Raw genomic sequence first — 20753 nt, 5'->3', positions numbered from 1 at the left:
CACTCACTTACTCTGATAAGATGTTACATTTGAATACCATAACGTTTATAAACGAAGCGGACACATCTCCATTGTTTGTTGCTTAACGTCGCATTTAACAATACATATATGACGGCGGCATGTACATGTCTGGACCACACAATCCAGTGATTGACATCATGAATATCGATCTAGGTAATTGGGAAACGATAACACGCATCAACCACGTCTGCGAGCCTGACCACCCGATCCCGTTAGTCGCCTCCTACGACAAGCATGGGTTGCTGAAGACCAATTCTATACCGGATCTTCATAGGCTGTCTCTATAATATGGGCTTGGTCAGAACGTATCTTTTATTAGAAAGGGCTGGACTCGTAAGAAAGGAAATACGACGTGCAGCTCGGCTACACACACACACACGCACGCACGCACGCACGCACGCACGCACGCACGCACGCACGCACGCACACACACACACACACACACACACACACTGTATTGAATCTCGGGCCTGTCTGCATGTCTAATTGACGCCAGACATTTGTCGCCAGATTATTAATTTTAAAAAGTAATGTGAAAGAAAAACATCTGGAGGAAGGATGTCATAATGCCAGTTTCAGATGCATCCGCTGGGATGGTTTTAAAAATAATACAAGTATTACTGGGCCAAATATAAATATGTCTCGGGTTTTATCCCAAAAAATTATGTGTTTACTGACTGCTGGATCAAAAACATAATTGAGAGTTAACGCCACATATACAGTATATTCAGCTATAACACGGCGTGTCAGCTTGATGTCGGAGGAAAGACCGAAGCGATGCAGGTCTTAGACGTTTACCACTCTAATGAAACCCAGAAGTGCTGATAGCATGAGATTATATATCAGGGCCGACCAATGCTCATCACCGGACCTCACACAACAAAATGACGCATCTCTGCCAAAGCGCCCCAGACATATGATAGTTTCCAAGTTGATTGGGCGTGACAGACAAGAGAAAGATGCGATATTCATTTCTCATAATATAAAAACATATCTCCATGCATTGTTAACATCACCAGTATGTCACTACGTTCTTCTTGAAGAGGATGCCCTCTCACCCTGTACTTTGCAGATCCGTACAACCTACACACATCATCATCATCATAATTGTGTTGTGCATGCATGTCTAGTGTGCGATGGGTTTAATGCCGTTTTGAACATCGTTTCATTTGTATCAAAACACTTAGTGATGCGGGTCTTAGACGTTCACCACTTTGGAGAAACCCACGAGCACGGGTATGGTGCTGACCAACCAAAAACATTATCATGGTGTACAACCCACGGACATAGGTTTCTGGGTCTCTGCACGTCGAATTGTTACACCCATGACGACTAGACCTCAGATGCCCCGTGAATATGAAAAGGGCACTTAATACTATATTTTGTATATGATATATATTTTTATGTAGAATATTTGAATACCAAGTTCAGACCCTTGAAGATCCGGGGTAGATCTAAAACCTGTGGTACCGATGGCAGTCCTGATTTCAAACACTGCTTGAATGCCCAAGTTTTGTAATGCAATAGCCATCTAACTCTACTTGGTAAACCAAACAAACACTTTAACCAACAGGCTACCCCACCAACCATTCTTTCCTATGACAAAAACTATCACAGTTTTTATCATGGCACGTCAGCTTGTCACTGGAAAGGATGGCTAAGGGTTGTGTCCATGTGTGCATCAGTTATCAAAATAAAACTAAAATCTTAAAAGTTTTGCCGACAACATTGCTTAAAACACATCTGGTTGATGTATGTCATCGTATTCCAATTGCGTTGACCGATGTTCATGATGCCAATCACCGGACTGTCTGGTCCAGGCTTGATTATTTACAGACTGCAGTCATATAGCTGGAATATTGCTGAGCGCGGCGTTAAACAACAAAGAAAGAAACAAACAAGCGAATTCAGGGATTATGGCTGTATAAGTATTAAATATACAAAAATGATATTCGTGCTTATCAAAACTCCTTTATCCACACAAGCTATATGTAATCATGATTCGTAATTCTGAACTGTAACTATCACCCGAAGAACCCTCGAGAGCAATTCAATCCTTGGTGTATTTATTTCAAATAAATAACTCTAAAACTGTACTGTTAACATTTGTTAACATAAGTAGGTCGGACACGTACGTTGTCCAAACACCGCTTTGTTTGTTTGCTTCCTCGCGTTATAGACTATATACATCAGTCTGGCAGTTAATGTTAACCCTAATTACACAAAGACAATGTCTCTGTTTTACACAGTGCTGTAATTACAACGCCTGGAGCTATAATGCAAATGGAAACAGGGCAGTCTAAACAAAGTTTAGGCATAAAAAGGAAAGCAAGCAGATCGAATAGAAAAAGGCTATAAACGCTTAATAGTTGTGTAAAATTATTGGAAACCCGGATATTTGACGGGGCACAGACTGAAAAACAACAACACACAAACACGTGACGTCACCCGCTGTATCATGACGTCAAGGGATTCCAGCGTGATGTCATACTTATCTCCGCTACAGAAAATTACTTTTTTGTACTTCACTGTAATTTTATTATATACTTCAGCGTGAAAGACTGAGTTTTCTGAAGTTGATAAAAGTGATATTTTCATTGCAGTGAACATAACGCTTGATATTTCACTGCAGTGAAAATGACACAAAATTAATGTTGACGTTCTTTTTACGTTAGTTCCACATTTGCTTGGCAAAATAATAACGGATGGTCATTTTTGGAGTTAATATCACATCTAGCCGTTTATTCTTCACTCGAAAATGTTTCGTTATAAACTGTCCCCTAGTATTCAAGAATATTTTTTGTTGAAGTTGAATTTTTTATATAATCATATCGAAATGTATGTTAAGAATTGTCGTGACCCTAAATATTTCTTGATACTTTTGTTTCTCTCATCGAGTGACGGGTGGAAAGGAGATATTTTCGCGAGCGAAACATGATACTTCACTCGACACATGAAATATCCTCAATGCCTTCCTATGTTTAGTTTTATTGTGACGTCACACAGCCCATTGTTCAAAAGATATGACGCCAGAGTCAGAGAAACAGTGTTTTTGTGTTTTATAACGCCGCACTTAGCAATATTCAGCTATATATGACGGTGGTCTGTAAAGAATCGAGTCTGGACCAGACAATCCATTGAGCATGGATGTACGAAATTGGGATACGATGACATGCATCAACAAAGTCAGCGAGCCTGACCACCCGATTCCGTTAGTCGCCTCTTACGACAAGCATGGGTTCCTGAAGACCCGATTCTACTCCGGATCTTCACGGGTCTATTTGCCACGAATGATGTACAGGAACATTTTCCCGCTAGTATACATGTATTGACACGTTTTCTAATCCTCGGCCCTCAGTACCCTGCCACACAGCTTTCCACAGAGGAACGTGTCATCGTGCCAAGATGGCGTCCATTGTTGCTCATGCTTTCAGTCACTGGTATTCCTGATCAAGATTCGATTATTTATAGGCCGCCATCATATATAGCTGGAACTTTGCTGACTGCTGCTTTAAACAACATTCACACGTTATTTACATGTTGTATATACCAAACGCCATGACAAAAATGATACCCTTATATAGCCGTTGCATTATATATTTCCATCAGTATATATACAGGCCGTGTGATGTCCATTGTTAGTTGTATTATCCGACATTTGAAAGCAGGGACGATAGTTTCAACGTGAATTGATATGTCCTTTATGCTCTTAAAAGTCAAAGCATATATTTGACTCGGAATGCGTCTCCTACAACATGAAAAGACATCAAGATGCCACGCATGAAGGTACCTCTGGCTGGCAAACTCAGGCACGTAAGGAATCCATATCACCACGACCTGAAAAGAAACTCAAAACACAAGATGTGGAGGGCGTTTACGTTGTTCTTTTGTTTTTTTAAAATTTATCGTAAATCGTCCAATAAGCGGCTCGTTTTTATTTATTTTGTTGTGCCAATTATTGTATGAAGGCAGATGTTTGTTATTTTCGGGATCGTTTGAAGTTTTGTAGGGAAGAAATATGAAATATAATTTTGGGTTAACAGACACGTGCACGTGGACGTGGTACCGGCAGGACAGGACATAATTACCCTTTTTTGGTGTCACCACTGTCATCTTGTATGCTTACCTTGTGTCACCACTGTCATCTGGTATGCTTACCTGGTGTCATCACTGTCATCTGGTATGCTTACCTTGTGTCACCACTGCCATCTGGTATGCTTACCTGGTGTCACCACTGTCATCTTGTATGCTTACCTTGTGTCACCACTGTCATCTGGTATGCTTACCTGGTGTCACCACTGTCATCTGGTATGCTTACCTTGTGTCACCACTGTCATCTGGTATGCTTACCTGGTGTCACCACTGTCATCTGGTATGCTTACCTGGTGTCACCACTGTCATCTGGTATGCTTACCTGGTGTCACCACTGTCATCTGGTATGCTTACCTGGTGTCACCACTGTCATCTGGTATGCTTACCTGGTGTCATCACTGTCATCTGGTATGCTTACCTGGTGTCACCACTGTCATCTGGTATGCTTACCTGGTGTCACCACTGTCATCTGGTATGCTTACCTTGTGTCACCACTGTCATCTGGTATGCTTACCTGGTGTCACCAGTAATCCATTCATATAATTTTCACCGCTATTTTGCCTTTTACACCCAATGGAATCTGTTTCGGTGGATAATCGAGACTGGTTGTTCTCTGGCGTTGACGGTTGAAATTGGTAAGATAAAGTCTTGATCTTACACTGGGATGTTTAAAATCGTGCTGTAAAAATTTATTTTGTACCATCTAACATCATCCCCGATTATCCAGGGTATATTTCCATTCAATGCTGATATATACCCTGGACCTATTTGCTGTCAAAGTTTTGTTTTGAACCCGATTCTAAAAGTACGACGCTACAAATAGCCGTCCAATGAAATTAATGTCACGAGCGAGAGATATTCTTGGCCGAGTTTCGAGAAATGCGCGATGGAATAGGGAGTCATTTCCGAATGGAAGTCATGGTGATGAATAAGTCCTGAGTATTTATCATGCTAGAACAGATGTACAATACACTGGATAATGGAGAATGACCAAGGCTTTTCTTTCAGTGCGTTAGTTGACCCGGCGTTTATTTCAATGACTTACGGTACGTCTTGTCTTATGGGACAAGCGTGTTCAGGTCTGCTGGTTTGACTTGATATGTAAAACATGATTAGGGTATTCCGGAATGTTGAGTTTCGGGAAATCAGGCTCCAAAAATATAAAGTACATTAAACTACGCTTATAACGAACACGCTTATAACGAACTGACGGATATAACGAACTTACTTTTTTGTCCCGACTAACTGCTGTATTATTCTGTATATGTGCTTATAACGAACTACGGTTATAACGAACTAAAATTAGTGGTCCCTTTGAGTTCGTTATAACCGTAGTTTACTGTATTGACAAGCTGGTGCAGTCAACAAAAGTCAATGGGGTGGTCAACGCCCCTGTCAATATATAGTTCAGTTATACTACTCAAAAGAAGTTTAAGAACACCCGATTCTTTCATAACTACACTTAATCTGTCACGGCGTGGCATGACAGATGAACAATTTGATGTGAAAGAATCGGGTGTTCTTTAACTTCTACTGAGTAGTATGTAGTCAACGGCAGATGAGCTTTAAGTGATGCTGGTCCAGGAGGCTTACTCCGTTAGTGAAACCCACGAACGTGAGCGTGCTTCTGGCAGAGCAGCGATCATAATCTTTGTTTCTTACTCCCAATCCTGGCACGGCTTTATGACGCTATTCTGTATGTCGAGGGTCGGCGCTTTATAAATGTGACCACTGGGGGTTGTTCCGAGTAGGTCTAAGAACGAATGCATGGCTATATGTAAACTTCTGTGTATAGAATATTCGGCATACCATCTACATACTACAAGCGACTATGCTTGTAAGAGGTGACTAACGGGATCGGGTGGTCATGCTCGCTGACTTGGTTGATGCATGTCATCGTATCCCAATTGCCTAGATCGATGATCATGATGTCAAACACTGGACTGTCTGGTCCAGACTCGATTATTTACAGACCGTCGTCATACAGGTGGAATATTGTTGACATACTACAATCCTAACCACATGTGTTCACAGATGCATTATCATATTCCACGTACCGATTTCCATGGTTTAAGACGCCTCCGTGGTCTAGTGGTATGGCGTCCGTCCGGAGAACGGAAGGTCCGAGGGTCGATTCCCGACCGCGTCATACCAAAAGACGTTACACTGTCTGGCGCACGGCATTAACCGGTTTAAACAAGGACTGGTCCGCTGGGAGTCAGTATTCTTCGAGTGGGGTATTCATTTTAAACTGTGGCATATGGTATCTCAGTGGGCTAGCACTATTAATCGCACGCGCGTGCATGCACGTCGCTATATAAATGCAATAATCTTGGACGCAACCTTAAACTCCATTTCACCTCACCAAAGGTTTTATTTTGTGTAATATAAGTTTCAATTTTCGAAGATAACATGTGTCCATGGGGCCAATTAATCCATATATTGGCACAGATATATTAATAAAACACAAACAGGTACATCAATAAAACATAGTGATCATGCAACATCTTGCATATAATAATTATCAATCACTGGAGTGTCAAGCTGGATTATTTACAGACCGTCATATACAATATTGCTAGAACACATACATATTGGTTGGTTGGTTGTTTAACCCCACACTCAGCAATATTCCAGCTATGTGACGGCGGTCTGTAAATAATCGAGTCTGGACCAGACAATCCAGTGATTAATATCATGAGCATCGATCCACGCAATTGGGATCGATGACATGCATCAACCAAGTCAGCGAGCCTGACCACCCGATCCCATTAGTCGCCTCTTACGACAAGCATAGTCGCCTTTTACGGCAAGCATTGGTTGCTGAAGACCTATTCTACCCCGGATCTTCACCGTCACACATACATGTGTAAGTGTGGGTGTAGGTTTACTACAGACAGGACATGAATGTGTTAATTCAAATGAATATAAATATCAATACCTGCCCATATGGTGATTATATAATATAATACCCCGGTTATAATCAATATCCACTCACGGCAAAGTGTTTTCTCTTGGTATTAACATTGCCACTGAAAATGAATATGTCGGCATTTATAATCGACTTTTCATCGCCGGCTGTAAAATCAATCATGATATCTAATTCTTAGACACCTTCTCGTCTGACATGATATGCAACCACTATTGAATATTTAATAATGCAAATAGACTGGGCGATAATGAAAGTCACATGATTTTTAGAGGTAGCCTTATTCCTAAAGCTTCAAGACAAGTGCTTAATATAGTGAATTAATGAAAACTAAAAACTAGTTAGCTGTAGCGAAACGTTTAATGTGAAACCTGGATAGTCCGACATACCATGCGTTTCGGACAATTACGTTTTAATTACTTTCACTTTTAAAGTATTCATGAGATTACTATGCATGAGTTCGTGATTCGATTATCCGGAAATTGTTAATCGGTACGATTCTAATGGGAGGTCAAGGGTGTATATGACTAATCTGTTTCACTTTCCAGAACTAACACATGCCAAGTTTCATAGGAAAATTACATGTTGCCTCATTTATCAGTATGCAAGTCTTTATTTGCATTTAGACGCTTGATATAATAATGATATGGAGTATTATGGATAACAACTTATTTATCATACATGCACAACATTTCAGACCCGTGAAGGTCCGGGTCTTCAGCAACCCATGCTTGCCGTAAAAGGCGACTATGCTTGTCGGAAGAGGCGACTAACGGGATCGGGTGGTCAGGCTCGCCTGTTAACGTATCCCAATTGCGTAGATCGATGCTCATGATGTCAATCACTGGATTGTCTGGTCCAAACTCGATATAGCTTGAATATTGCCGAGTGCGGCGTTAAACAACAAACAAACAAACAAACATTTCAGGGTTAGTTCTTTCCCCCTCAACATTCACGACTGTTGCAGGAGCAGAGAGAGTAGCCCCGAAACGTTGTGTATGTATTACAATTTTAGTTGTTATCCATAACATTTTTACTCCTTATCATATTTTTTATAAAATATGTAGCCTTCCTTAAAAAAAATAAAACATAAAAAAAATACTAATTTTACACCAATGATAAAATACTAATGAACTGAGCACTAACTAATCAAAGTAATTATTTGGATACAAACATTTAATACCCATGCAAACATATTATCCGCAAAAACAAAAATCGTGAACGCTCACACAATCAAACTTCACACAGTAGCATTATTAGGTCACATAGAAATGTAGCACTACACAGCCTAGGCGTGACTCAATCTACAGTTAACAGCATTTAGTTTCGCGCGTTTGATTTGATTGACGTCAACTCCCCGCAGCAAAGTCGACTACTGACCCGTGCCTCATTCCGCGCATACATGCAGTTCACCCTCGTATCCAAGCTGTCTTGCCAAACACGTGGTTATTCAGGGCAGCAGCCATTTTGTTGATCACATGACCAGTCATGTGGTCGAGGTCAGGAATTCCTGTCATACCATACCCATGTCGCACTTGAATTTCCATACTCTTCAGTGGGAGATTTAAGCCGATATTTGTGTTTTTGCAAGTAATATTCGACACAGTGTTGAGTGGACATTTTGGGTGTGATTTCCCCACTGCATGTATGATCCTCCTTGGATTAGGGACGCGTGAGTTTAATTTTTCGCGCGACGAGAGAGTAGGTTTCCAGCGGCCCATCTCTCCAATATCGGGCTCTCAAACCATCGTCCAGTGTTCGAGTCCCGAACAGAGGATGGAGACTCCCCTCGATGTTCTGTCCAGGGCAGCCTCCCTCGTCGAAACATCCGATTCCAATCGTGAGTACAGTTTACACATTTTACCACATTTATTGCCAGGAATGTTGTTTGTTTCCGTTTTGAAACATTGACAAGCTGACAGATTCCATTGTGTCAACCGTCTACAGATAACGGTATCTCATTAATTCGTCGATAACTTGTGAGTCGACTTGCGGTGACGCAATCACCAGGTACCAGTCCATTTTGCTGGCATTTCTCAGTGATCACTGATGACCACTTTCCTTCGTGAATTTTATTCATGTTATTGGCAACCGGGATATTGTAGAAACCGTGGCCTAATTTTGCACGAGTAAAACAAAGGACTGGGTGAAGGGTTGTTTGCTAAACAAAATCTGTGGACTAGCAGAGTTGGGGCAGGGATAACAGACGTGTTTATTTGTTTTGATATACGATATTTTTCTATTGATTAGGGACTAATAACGACAGGTGACCACCATTCATATGCACGCCGATATGAAAGGTATGCTTGGAATTTGCGAAAAGCAGGTGGTTGGTTGTTGGCGTGCTAACCACTAGCCAAGCCCGAACAGGCTTACTTTCCATGATTCTACGACATTCTTTGCATACTTTCATTCATATTTGATGAGAGACTGAAAATGTCAGTAGGAAAGACAGATACATGTTCTTATTGAGACCTGCATTTGTATTTAAACCTATTTTTTATTTGAATATATTTATCTAATGATTTTTTACAATACATCTATACATTTTATTTGAAATGAAATGTGAATCTGAGTTCATTTTATTTGGGGGAGGGAGGGATTTTTGGTTGATTTATTTGATTTTTTTCATTTACGTAAATTTTCAAAACCAAAGATCCAAATGTTTTAGATGCTGCTCTTTTTGTGATTATTTTAAGTTATATATGTTTTAGATGTACGATTATAGAGCATGTAATGAAGACCACATACTCATGATACATATATAGACCATGTATAGTCATTTGTTAAGAATTCTATAATGTATTGATTATTTAGCCATGATATTCTCGTTGATTAATTAGACATTATGTGTCATGTTGATGAAATTATATTAATTTTTGGATGAAATTGCAAATATTGTTCAGATAATATCAGTAAGCGTGATTGATGAAAATTTAAATTTTAAAATAATGATCATGGTTAGATTTACATGTTGCCTACGCTAAACTGTATTTTTTTGGGCCAATAGAATGGTCATCGTTTTGGGGGTTCACTCCAAAACACGTGGATGATTTCAAACAATAGTCAATTATGGGTTACACTCTCAATCTTTGATTATGTTGATATATACATTTTTTATGCCAGGATGGCATTGCGTGGATAACCTTTCAGTGTTTGGATAATGTGTGAAAAATAATTGGGTTTCAAGTTCACTGTTGCAGAGCTCCAGATAAGCTTTTGGTGTTGTGGGTATTTTACCAATGCATTTTATAATCATTGGGTATCAGTAATTCTATCTGGGTATTCAAATTTCTGTTACCCACTAGTTTTTACACATGTGGGTATTTAAGTTAAATATTTAAAAACACTATTCATCTAGTCCCTGCAAACTGGTGTCGTGTGGTTTCGAGAGCTTTATAGGATTCAAAAATACCACGATACTTCCACAAGAAAGTGTGATGGCAAATGATCATGATGTAACTGTCATCGTGGAGTTTGGCAAGGTTGACGGAATGTCCGTTTATAATTTCAAAATAAGTTGCTGATTTGCTAATCGAATACGCAGGGTTACTTCACAATATTTTGATGATACGCACAAGTTTTATTTTTGTACTGAATCTGTAATGTTCGTTGCGTATTTGATACGCTTGGATTTTATTTTACTGCGTATTTCTGCATTTTTTATGCGTATTTAACGCAGGTACGCAGCTTATCTGGAGCTCTGCTGTTGAGATTTTTTTTTTAACATTGTTCAAAGGTCTATTGGGTCAAGTACTGTCACACTGTGAATACAATGTTAATGTCGAAGCAGGACAGTTTTTCAACAGTTTGGATGTAAATGTTAAATGATGTCAGACAAGATGTCATCAGTGGTTATTGTTTATTTGTTTTGACATATTTTCAACAATTGTTGCCGAAGTTTATTATCGATTTTTGATAATTTGAATATTTGCTAGGAATGTATATTTCAGTGTTTCTGCTTATGCTGTGATTTACAATCAGATATGTTACACCTTTACCACAGTGGAAAGTGTCATCTAAGGATACTTGTTCATATTCCACAGTTCAAAATTCCTTGTCTTTTAGTGACAATGGCACAGTTAAAATCGCAATGGCACAATTTTAAAATCTTCCCAGTGCCTGAAGGGCCTTGTTAAAAATGATATTTTTTTAACAACAGTACCCTGTGGCAGTGGTTGTTAAATGAAGCTAGTTGTGAATGTACTTCCGCAGACAAAAGTAAACCTGACAAACACATGGAAGATTATGAAGATGGGAACATACTTAATGCACAGCATGATGCACAAAATAATATTGGGTATTATCAATCATAATGAAGAGGAAGGAAGCAAATTTTCCAGAATAGGACTGCTTATTAACTAACTTAAGTGAAATGGTCTTTTTTGTATATTTAATACTTATACAGTCATAATCCCTGAATTCGCTTGTTTCTTTCTTTCTTTGTTGTTTAATGCTGCACTCAGCAATAGTTCAGCTATATGACGGTGGTCTGTAAATAATCGAGTCTGGACAAAACAATCCAGTGATTGACATCATGAGCATCGATCCATGCAATTGGGATACGATGACATGTATCAACCAAGTCAGCGAGCCTGACCATCTGATCCCGTTCGTCGCCTCTTACGGCAAGCATAGTCACCTTTTACGACAAGCATGGGTTGCTGAAGACCTATTCTACCCCGGATCTTACATTCACAAAGTTAACAGATGGATCAACAGTATTCTTCTAGTTGGCACACTTACATAACAAAGGGCACACTGAAACATTTTGCCTTGTGGCACACCTGAACAAATATGCATTTACATCGCTCTGTTCATTTCTGGGCGGGACTGATGAATGTTATGGTTATATTAACATTTAAGACGAAGAGAATTTATGAATGTCAACTGCTTTATTATGAGGAACACAGTTTCTGAGTATATACTTACCCCTTCATCAGGTATCACTTCTAAATGCCTTTCAAACATTTAACATTTATGCCCATGGTAGAAACTGATGTACATTGACAGTGGATCCTGTCCATGTTGCATGTTTTCTTATGTGATGATAATCAATGAGAACATAATCACCAGTCACAACGTTTCTATTCTGTGGTCACAGATGGATTAAAAAAATAAGTACATACCGTATTCGACATAAGCTCCCCGCTCCTAATAAACGCCCACGGCGATATTTGCTAATATATTGGCTAGTGAACAATCCCAATTAGCACCCCTTCCGATTGATTAATGTACACAAGACTTATTTATTTGCGTATAATACGCACTCGTGCGTTATATGCACACTTAATTATGGACAATTAAATTCTGGAAAAATATATCTGTCATACATAAACATTTCAGGCTGTCAGCATAAACCACAAAATTTATCTTTCAACTCAACTTTTCTTTTCACCAAAATAATATTCTAATTTTGAGAGGGCCCTGGGCGCTTATTACGTCGAATGCGGTATGTACTATAAAAGTGCATCACATGCAAGGATATGCTGTTTTCAAAATATACAAGTCTGAATAGTCCAACAGATGAACCATTGGCATTGGTCGATTGATTTCTGTTGTCTCGGCACTTCTTGCAGGGCAAACAGGGGAATCGTAATATGCCGACTTGATCTTATACTGGTCTGTGTGATGACGCTCAAGAGCATGACAGCTGGTAAAAATGCACTGTCAATATTATTTTTGCAAGGGGAAGGCTGGTGAGGGAGACATTACTCTATTTGACAAGGATTTGGAAACTCAAAATAAAACTGAGCTACAAAAATTAAAACCCAATTAAAACACTGACAATAAGTATAATAGCTGCCTTGATTTAACTCGATAAAACATACACTGTGCAAACTCATATTGAAAAGTGCAAGCCGCTTCATGCATCCAGTGCATGTCGAAGTTTTACAGATTTGTGACTGACTTACTAAACATGGTTTCCACAAAACATTGATCTAAAACTCAATACACTTTATTTACCATGCTACATTACAGGGCTTTACCTTGACTTACAAAATTGGGCTTTGGGGGACCCCCAATAATTAATTCTAAGGGTCCTTGCAGTAATATGGGGGTCCTGTAAAGTATTGAATTGGTGTAGTGTACTGTACTGTATGTTTGATAATGACTTTAGAGCGTGGAATGAATCAATGATCATGTGGACAGTGGTCATGATTGATAGATGACACAACAGACACCCACAACTGCCCTTGGTGCGCTGTAGGTACAATGAATGTTATTGTGCGTCCTTCGGGATGCAAATTTTTATTCTGCTTCCATTCTCTACATCTGTGCATACTAGACGCATGTTAGTATTCCCAGTGTTATGTGTAACTTGTCATCATTCCTCGAGCTTGACATCATCAAACTGTGGGCACTTCACAATTATGCAACTGGTTGAAAAAAAATAAAATTCAATGGTGTTAGTTAGGGCTGTAACAATTCACCGATACCTACGATATCATCGATACTTAGGTTCACACGATACTTGAATCGTCAGTTTGTGAGATCGCGATTATCCTAAAATGCTATAATTATTGCAGATGCTGGATACAAATTTCAGGTCAATCTTATGAGAAAGACAAGAAAGCAACAGAATGTATTGGACGTTTATGTGTTTCCATTCAAAGTGAACTATAACTTCACAATACTACTAACACTGATATGGGATGGGAAATTATATGTTTCCAATTAAAAACATCTATAGTTGCCATTAAGAGTGCAACCTGGTTTAGTCTGGTGCAACAAGGTTATAATGTCACAATGCACCAAGTGCAAGCTATATATATAGTTCCTTAAATCGAGCACTGGATTGTACCATATCAGTAGGAATTTAAATATGTCATGGAATTGTCGATAGTGTAGATAAGAATGAATAGTTTCAATATTGGTAGTTATAAAGAAGAAATAAATTATGTTTCTGAAAACTCAGGTTTTATAGTCAAATTTGTGTTGAAAAGCATATATTATAACCTCTTCAGATTAGAAAATTGCTTCCCTTCTGTTTGAATAGCGACAGGGAAGGAAATGGCAGACATTGACATTGCCGTGAATACTTTATTCATTTCTGTTACATTGATTATTATAATTATCAAGCTTTGAAGGTTGGTTAAAGCTATTGCAATGCTTTTGAAATAGTGTGGAGCACTATTGCAATAGTGAAAAATAATGTTTTAAGTCACCACCCCTATCTATGGAAGCCTTTTAGGGCCATTTGTATTTTTGGTTTTTTTCTTGAAGTATCTTGAAATTTCAACTTATGTATCTTGAAATTTCAACATAGCATCAAGAAAAAAAGAAAAAACCCAAATGGCCCTAAAAGGCTTCAGTACCTATCAGCAGCCTTTGCTTGTTTAACAAGTTGACTTGACTAAATGTATTTGTGGTCAGTCTTGTATGGCATCATACCTCAAAGGTAGTGATGGTTGCTCATAATATCAATCACTGATTTCACTGTCCAGAGTTAATTCTTTCCAGGTTGTTTTTATTTTGCTGAAATATTGCAGTGTGCCGAACTAAAACAACCAAAAATCATACCGACAAATTGACGAGGACCCAAGTTGCCTGTTCAATGTTAATCTCGTCAACACAGAATATAACAGTTTTCACAGATAACTGAAATTGAACACTTTTTTTCATTTTCCTAGTTGTCAAGATGCAGCAATCTCGTCAACACCCATGATAAATTGGTCAGCGTCCTAAATTTATTTGAGTGTCTTATATGGCTGAGTGGCCACATGTTAGCTACAGAATCTAAAATAGCATTTTCTGGTCTTAGTGTGTCAACTTCCCATTGCTTACATGCTGAGAGAGGACATTTGGTTGTGTTGTGTAGGGGATGTAACAGTGACTTTTCTTGACACAATGACATTTGACCATTTTCATGATTTTATCAAATTTTGATGGGACATTTTTCTACATCCTCTGCAATTCATCTTCAGACATTTTGAATGACTGTCAGTCTGGGTTCCAGAAAATGAACCGATCTGAAAGCCTGGCCTATGCTAGTTACCTAGAAATGGTTAAAAAAGATTTTTTTTAAAATATCAACAAATACTACAAGTAAAAACTTCAAGAATTACATAGTTTGTACTTTTATTTACAAGTGGCCTAAATATACAGAAAGGAGTTATTTTTTAGAACTAGCACTATGTATTTGGAATATATTCGTTTTTGGGGTGGTCTTTGTTCCTCCTAACCATGCTAACTACACTTAATGCTTTGACGGATAACAATAGATAAACATATGTTTAGAACATGTGGAATTAGGAGATAAACATACTGTGTTTTCAATGTAGAGCTAGGTTACCTGTAGATTTAACCCCGCTAAATTGAATTTGGAACCGAACATGCAGCGTGAGGTTTCAAATGTTAAATTTAGCGCGGTTAAATCTACAGGTAACCTAGCTCTACATTGAAAACACAGTATGTTTATCTCCATTTTACCATGACTAAATAAAACGTGAACTCTTTGGTGTTAGCAAATATACTGAGTGAAGCGGCATGGGTTGAGTTCAGTGTTTTGAGTGAGTTATCGATCTGAATTACGGAATCACCAAACAAAATTTAGTGCTGTATATACTCAAGCAGTTTGTTTATACCGTAATACACTCGAACATATGACAGGCATTCAAAGCATATAAGCACGGCAACTTGGTAAGCTAACATGAGGTGGGCATCCCTAAAGAAAACAAAGAAAGTTTTGCAAGGCTTTCGCTCTACATCGCACGTCACCATTATGACGTCATATCGCTCACTGTGACGAAAAAGATATGACGTCACAGTCGTATATAGAAAAGCGCCAAAATTTCAAGCTCTCTATGTTGTCTCTAAAAGTAAATACTTTCCCTTTGTTGATTTCTGTCGTGCTTTTCTGCATGAAATGTATTGCCACACATCCTTTGAATATTGTAGTCACCGCATCTGTGCATTTTGTAACCTGTAATTGTTGATATAGTTATTTAAATATGCCTACCGACAATGACTGAAAATAGTACTATTCTATGAATATTAGCTTCCGCGGTGATGCGGCCGTCAAACCAGCTGTTTCAATCAGAGGGGGTTTATTGTGATTTAATAGCCTCTGATTGACCAATCAGAATCGAGTAAATTCCAAATTCATGGTAGAATGTCTATTTTATTTCGATTGTGATCTCTGATCTTATCATGTTTCTGGTGTGAAATATCTGAAAACCAAATAATTAAGAAAATGTAGGTCTTTCAACTTATTCAAGTTTCTTTCAAGTTTAAAAGTTGTTTACGTAAATGATATATTATGAAACACAGATGGTACAAGAACAGAAGTCACCAGCGTTTTTCTGAACCAGTCCAACAAAGGTAGAACCCAGTCTACGTCATATGTCGCCCAGACCACATTATTCAGATTTCCAAATGAAGACTATTTGAATGCACTTCCCATTTGTACATCGTGAATAGTTAGCTGATGGATGGATGGCTTATCAATTTAACTATTGTTGTTGCCACATTCTTCACATCAGCTGCCAGCACAGCAGATGGTAGACTGGTCAATATGTCACAGTAACCTGTTACTAGCACCGCAAGCATCACAGGTAGACTTTGCTCCAAACTGTAACTTATTTACCAGCAAGACCGCGGCGATGTCCTTTCGTGAGTACACTTTCTTAAAGCATTTGACTTACATATCGAACTAGTTCACAGCTCATTTCTAGTGTTCATGTGAAATAACTAGACTGTGAGACAAAACAAGTGTTTCTTTGTGAGCCCAGACTATCAGACAAGTGTCCATGTGTATCCCTGGACTTCTCCGACAAGGGAATAGGTGGCCCAGTGGTCTGAGGCCTCCATGGTGAAATTCAGGAATCCTGCTGTCTTTGAGGTTTGCACCTCTCCTGCCTGTAGTATGGGAATCTGGGGACCACCAAAATCGTTAACTTTTAACCGTCCGTGTTTAAAACTTTTCAGTGGCTCTTGGCATCATATTCAGTAGACTTTATTGTTATAATGTGGATTATTTTTTGTTGCATTTACCTGTCCCAGCGTTAGAAATTGGCACTAGTCCTGTAGTCCTTGCCAAACTGGCCAATAGTTAAGGTATCATAAGGACTAGTAGAAATTTCCCCTTTTCAGGGTTTTGCTATATGTTATCATTATAAGGACTAGTGGAATAAAACTGTTAGTTTCTACCGCTGCTGTCCCAACACAATTTTATGATTCTTGGGTTTCGGACTATTGGCTAAAGTCACAGACATAATGGTAATGACAAGGCCCTTGTGTTTTCCTGCTTAATATTTCCCACGTATCACTGATGATTTTCCGTGTTCCTGAAGTATATATAGTATTGGAATCCAGGCCCCCGGGAACATGCTAACACACCTTGGTTTTCATGCGTTAAGGGAGTCGATGCTCCATGACCTTCTGAGTGCCTGTCTTGTCCTACATACTGTAATTAATACTGTGTGTGAAACCATTGTCTCTGTGTAGTTAGAGTTGTCACTGACTCTTAGATTGATAGATGTCATAATATGTGAACTAACAGACGATATGATGCTAAAGGGACTACCGAGTAGACCAAACCTTACCTCTTTTAATTTTGAACACAGTAACTGATTGTGATTGGGCCACACTTTTATATTTTATGTTTCACAGATTTGTTCCAGCTTTTCCATCCTTATGGTCGGTCAAAATATAAATGAAATAAATAGCTATGTCAATCATATATTTATATGAAGGTCATTCTGTCATGGAGTTAAAACTCTATTTTTTTTTTTTATGTTTCTTTTCCTGCTGCTTTTCAGTCAGGGCAGCGGGTCCGTGAAATGAAAAATAAAAATGTGTGGCCTAAGTTTGTCAGTAGATGCTTGTGGGTTTCACCAAATGGTAAACATTTTGGGCGTTATTCATTCCTTAGATTTTCAAGCTGGGATGAGTGAAATTCGGTTACGTACAGAGTTACATCTATCTACCTTACACAGTTGGCCAACACTGGAGAAAACAGTTTTTGGTCTGCCACACCTAATATCAAAGTAATGTCTACAAAGAATGGAAGAAAAGTCATGTTTGGACTGTGCTGGATTAACATGTATGTAATGTATGACTCCTTGTTCTACGATCAATTGTATTCTCCTTGCATTATTCATAAGCCAGGGTGTCTGTCGGTCTGTGTCTGTCCGACTGTCTGTGTCTGTTGTTTAGTGCCACACTGAGCAATATTCCTGTGACATGACCATGACAATACCATGATTCATATAATGAGCAGAGATCTATTTTGCTGGAGTTTGATGACATGCTATCTAACTGCTCACCAAGCCTGACCATGTGATCAGTTAATTTGCCTTTGACAACAGGCATAGGTCCCAAGGGAGTAATTCAAACATAGAAACCCTATGGACAAGGTACAGTGTATTCACATGAAAGTTGCCATGAACTTTTGGTGTTTTTTTCCACGTATGACCGTTTCAGCGAGTTATGTTTAATGATGCTTCTGGCAACATCGAAATAGTATTAGTAATAGATGTCCACAGGTGCGTTGAAATGGGGTTTAATGTCGCGTTCACGATTATTGCACTTTATAGCGTGTGTGTGTGTGTGTGTGTGTGTGTGTGTGTGTGTGGCTGCTTTGTACTATAAGTCCAGACTAATGCCAGTTTTATTGTGCTAGCCCACTGAGATACCATGTCCCAGTGTAACATGAATACCCCACTGAGACACAGTATACTAACTAGAAGCCCACAGTATACTGACTACAAGTAGACCAGTCCTTGTCTTGTCCCCTCAATTTCAAGCGCCAGGCAGGGTAACAACAAGAACCATCTTTAAATGTCTTTTGGTATGACAAAGCCTGGGATCGAACCCCAGACGTTTGACTCTCCACCATACGGCGGTCGAAAGGTCCATAGGTTGCAGTTTGTGGCTATGTGAAATTTAGATATTTGTTATAAGTGTACTCATTAAGATCACATGTATCACGGGGTATCATGTTAGACCCATGAAGATTACGGGGTAGAATAGGTCTTCAGCAACCCATGCTTGTTGTAAAAGGTGACTATGCTTGTCATAAGCTTTAGGCGACTAACGGGATCGGGTGGTCAGGCTCGCTGACTTGGTTGAAGCATGTAGTCGATCCCAATTGCGTGGATTGATGCGCATGATATTAATCACTGGATTGTCTGGTCCAGACTCGATTATTTACAGACCGGACCGCCGTCATAAAGCTGGAATATTGCTGAGTGCGGCATAAATCAACCAACCAACCAACCCCATGTAATGTTAGTTCACAGACAATTGAAAGATTTGAATGAAACTTTGCCCGTATTTCACATAGGTCTAAGCCTACATTGCCTGTAGTACATGATCGCCTGTCTCGAAGCATGTTGAGTGTACTGGCTCACTTTGGGCAGTTGTGAAGTGACACAGTCCAGCGTGGTGAAGTCCAAGTGTTAATAACAACGTCCACTTCCTGATGGGATATGACTTGTTTGCAAACTTTCCAACCAAGTTCAGCATACAAGTGTCATGTTTATGAATAAATTAAAAACTACCACTTTTCATTTTCATTACCTTTCTCTTTAAATGTTGTTTCATTTGATTTTTGAGCTTATACTGTTATAGAGGAGGATGGATGGATGGATCCAGTTCTAATGTGGATAAAGCATTGTTGTTGTTTTTATTAAAATTGTTTGTATTTATTGAAATGATACGGACAATATTCAGTTTAATTTTATTCAGGGATTAAAACATAGTGGTTCTTGAGCAAGAGTTCGCACAATACAGATGTGCATACCCCAATCACTGTTTTGTTTGCTCAGTCCAGATTATTAAAAAAAAATTGGTTTAAGGATGTTGCCAATTTTAAAAAATGAAATACATTCTCAAATGCAAAGTTCATCATTCATCATCTAAGTCGCCACAATTCACTGTGCAGAGTTGTTTCCCTTTGGCTTGCCAGAATTCTATGATCGTGTGTGTGAATCCTAAATTTATCCTGATGAGGCTATCAAAGCAAAGCTTTCTTTCTTAAACCTTTGTGTGTCTCTTTACATGCCATCAGTCATTTTTTTTGCCAATAAATCCCCCCCCCCCACACACACACACACACACACACACACACCAGTTCCAATATTTTACATGTTCTATGAAAGGTCCATGCTTCACAACTTTATTAAAGAACCAAGTTAAATGTGTATGTTAGTCTGCTTGGCGGGGAAAAGTAAAACAATTTCTTCCCTCATAATTCTTTTTTCAATAATGAATATTTAAAAAAGCCCGACCTCCCACTTTACTTTTGAAAAAAAGGGTGCCAGAGAAACAAGTATTTTAATGCAGCATTATGTTTCTAGGCTTGTCAGTTCCATACTTGTACCTGGTCTCCTGGGTTTCACCAAAGTTTAAGGCCCCATTCGTCACCACTCGCCCCTTTCCGTAACCTGCAAGAAGGCTCGTCCCCCTATCGATGAATGTTATGTGCGAAAATACGACAAACCAATCAGAATGCGCGTATGGTTTCAAGTTCTTCGTCAAAGAATCCCTCAGAAATAATTTTTGATTTTACATATGTCTTACATCTAAAAATATACCCAATACACAGTTAAATGTGTCCAATCATACTGTATAATTCTGCATGTCCCGATGTGCTTTGAATTGCATTTGAAATATATATAATATATGGGGAAATATATGTGAACCATTACGCAACTAGTTGACAATTGTTTTAGGTATGCCCGTTTGCGCTAAGACGGAACCCGGT

The 20753-nt window shown here is 38.9% G+C and overlaps 1 protein-coding gene across 1 annotated transcript in view; it reads left to right on the top strand.

Annotated features, from left to right (window-relative positions):
* Window positions 1-8536: 8536 nt before the first annotated feature.
* The window catches only part of LOC124134133 (transcription cofactor vestigial-like protein 4), a 103482-nt gene continuing 91265 nt past the window's right edge, over window positions 8537-20753 (top strand). Inside the window, exon 1 of the mRNA XM_048396830.1 lies at window positions 8537-8882. Within this exon, the coding sequence (XP_048252787.1) occupies window positions 8690-8882 (193 nt within the window). The 5' untranslated portion in view covers window positions 8537-8689. The remainder of the gene's footprint in view (window positions 8883-20753) is intronic.

This window comes from Haliotis rufescens, unplaced genomic scaffold (assembly GCF_023055435.1).
Source record: "Haliotis rufescens isolate VD_foot unplaced genomic scaffold, xgHalRufe1.0.p SCAF_16, whole genome shotgun sequence".
NCBI classification, from domain to species: domain Eukaryota; kingdom Metazoa; phylum Mollusca; class Gastropoda; order Lepetellida; family Haliotidae; genus Haliotis; species Haliotis rufescens.
This window is presented reverse-complemented; position numbering and strand designations above follow the sequence as displayed.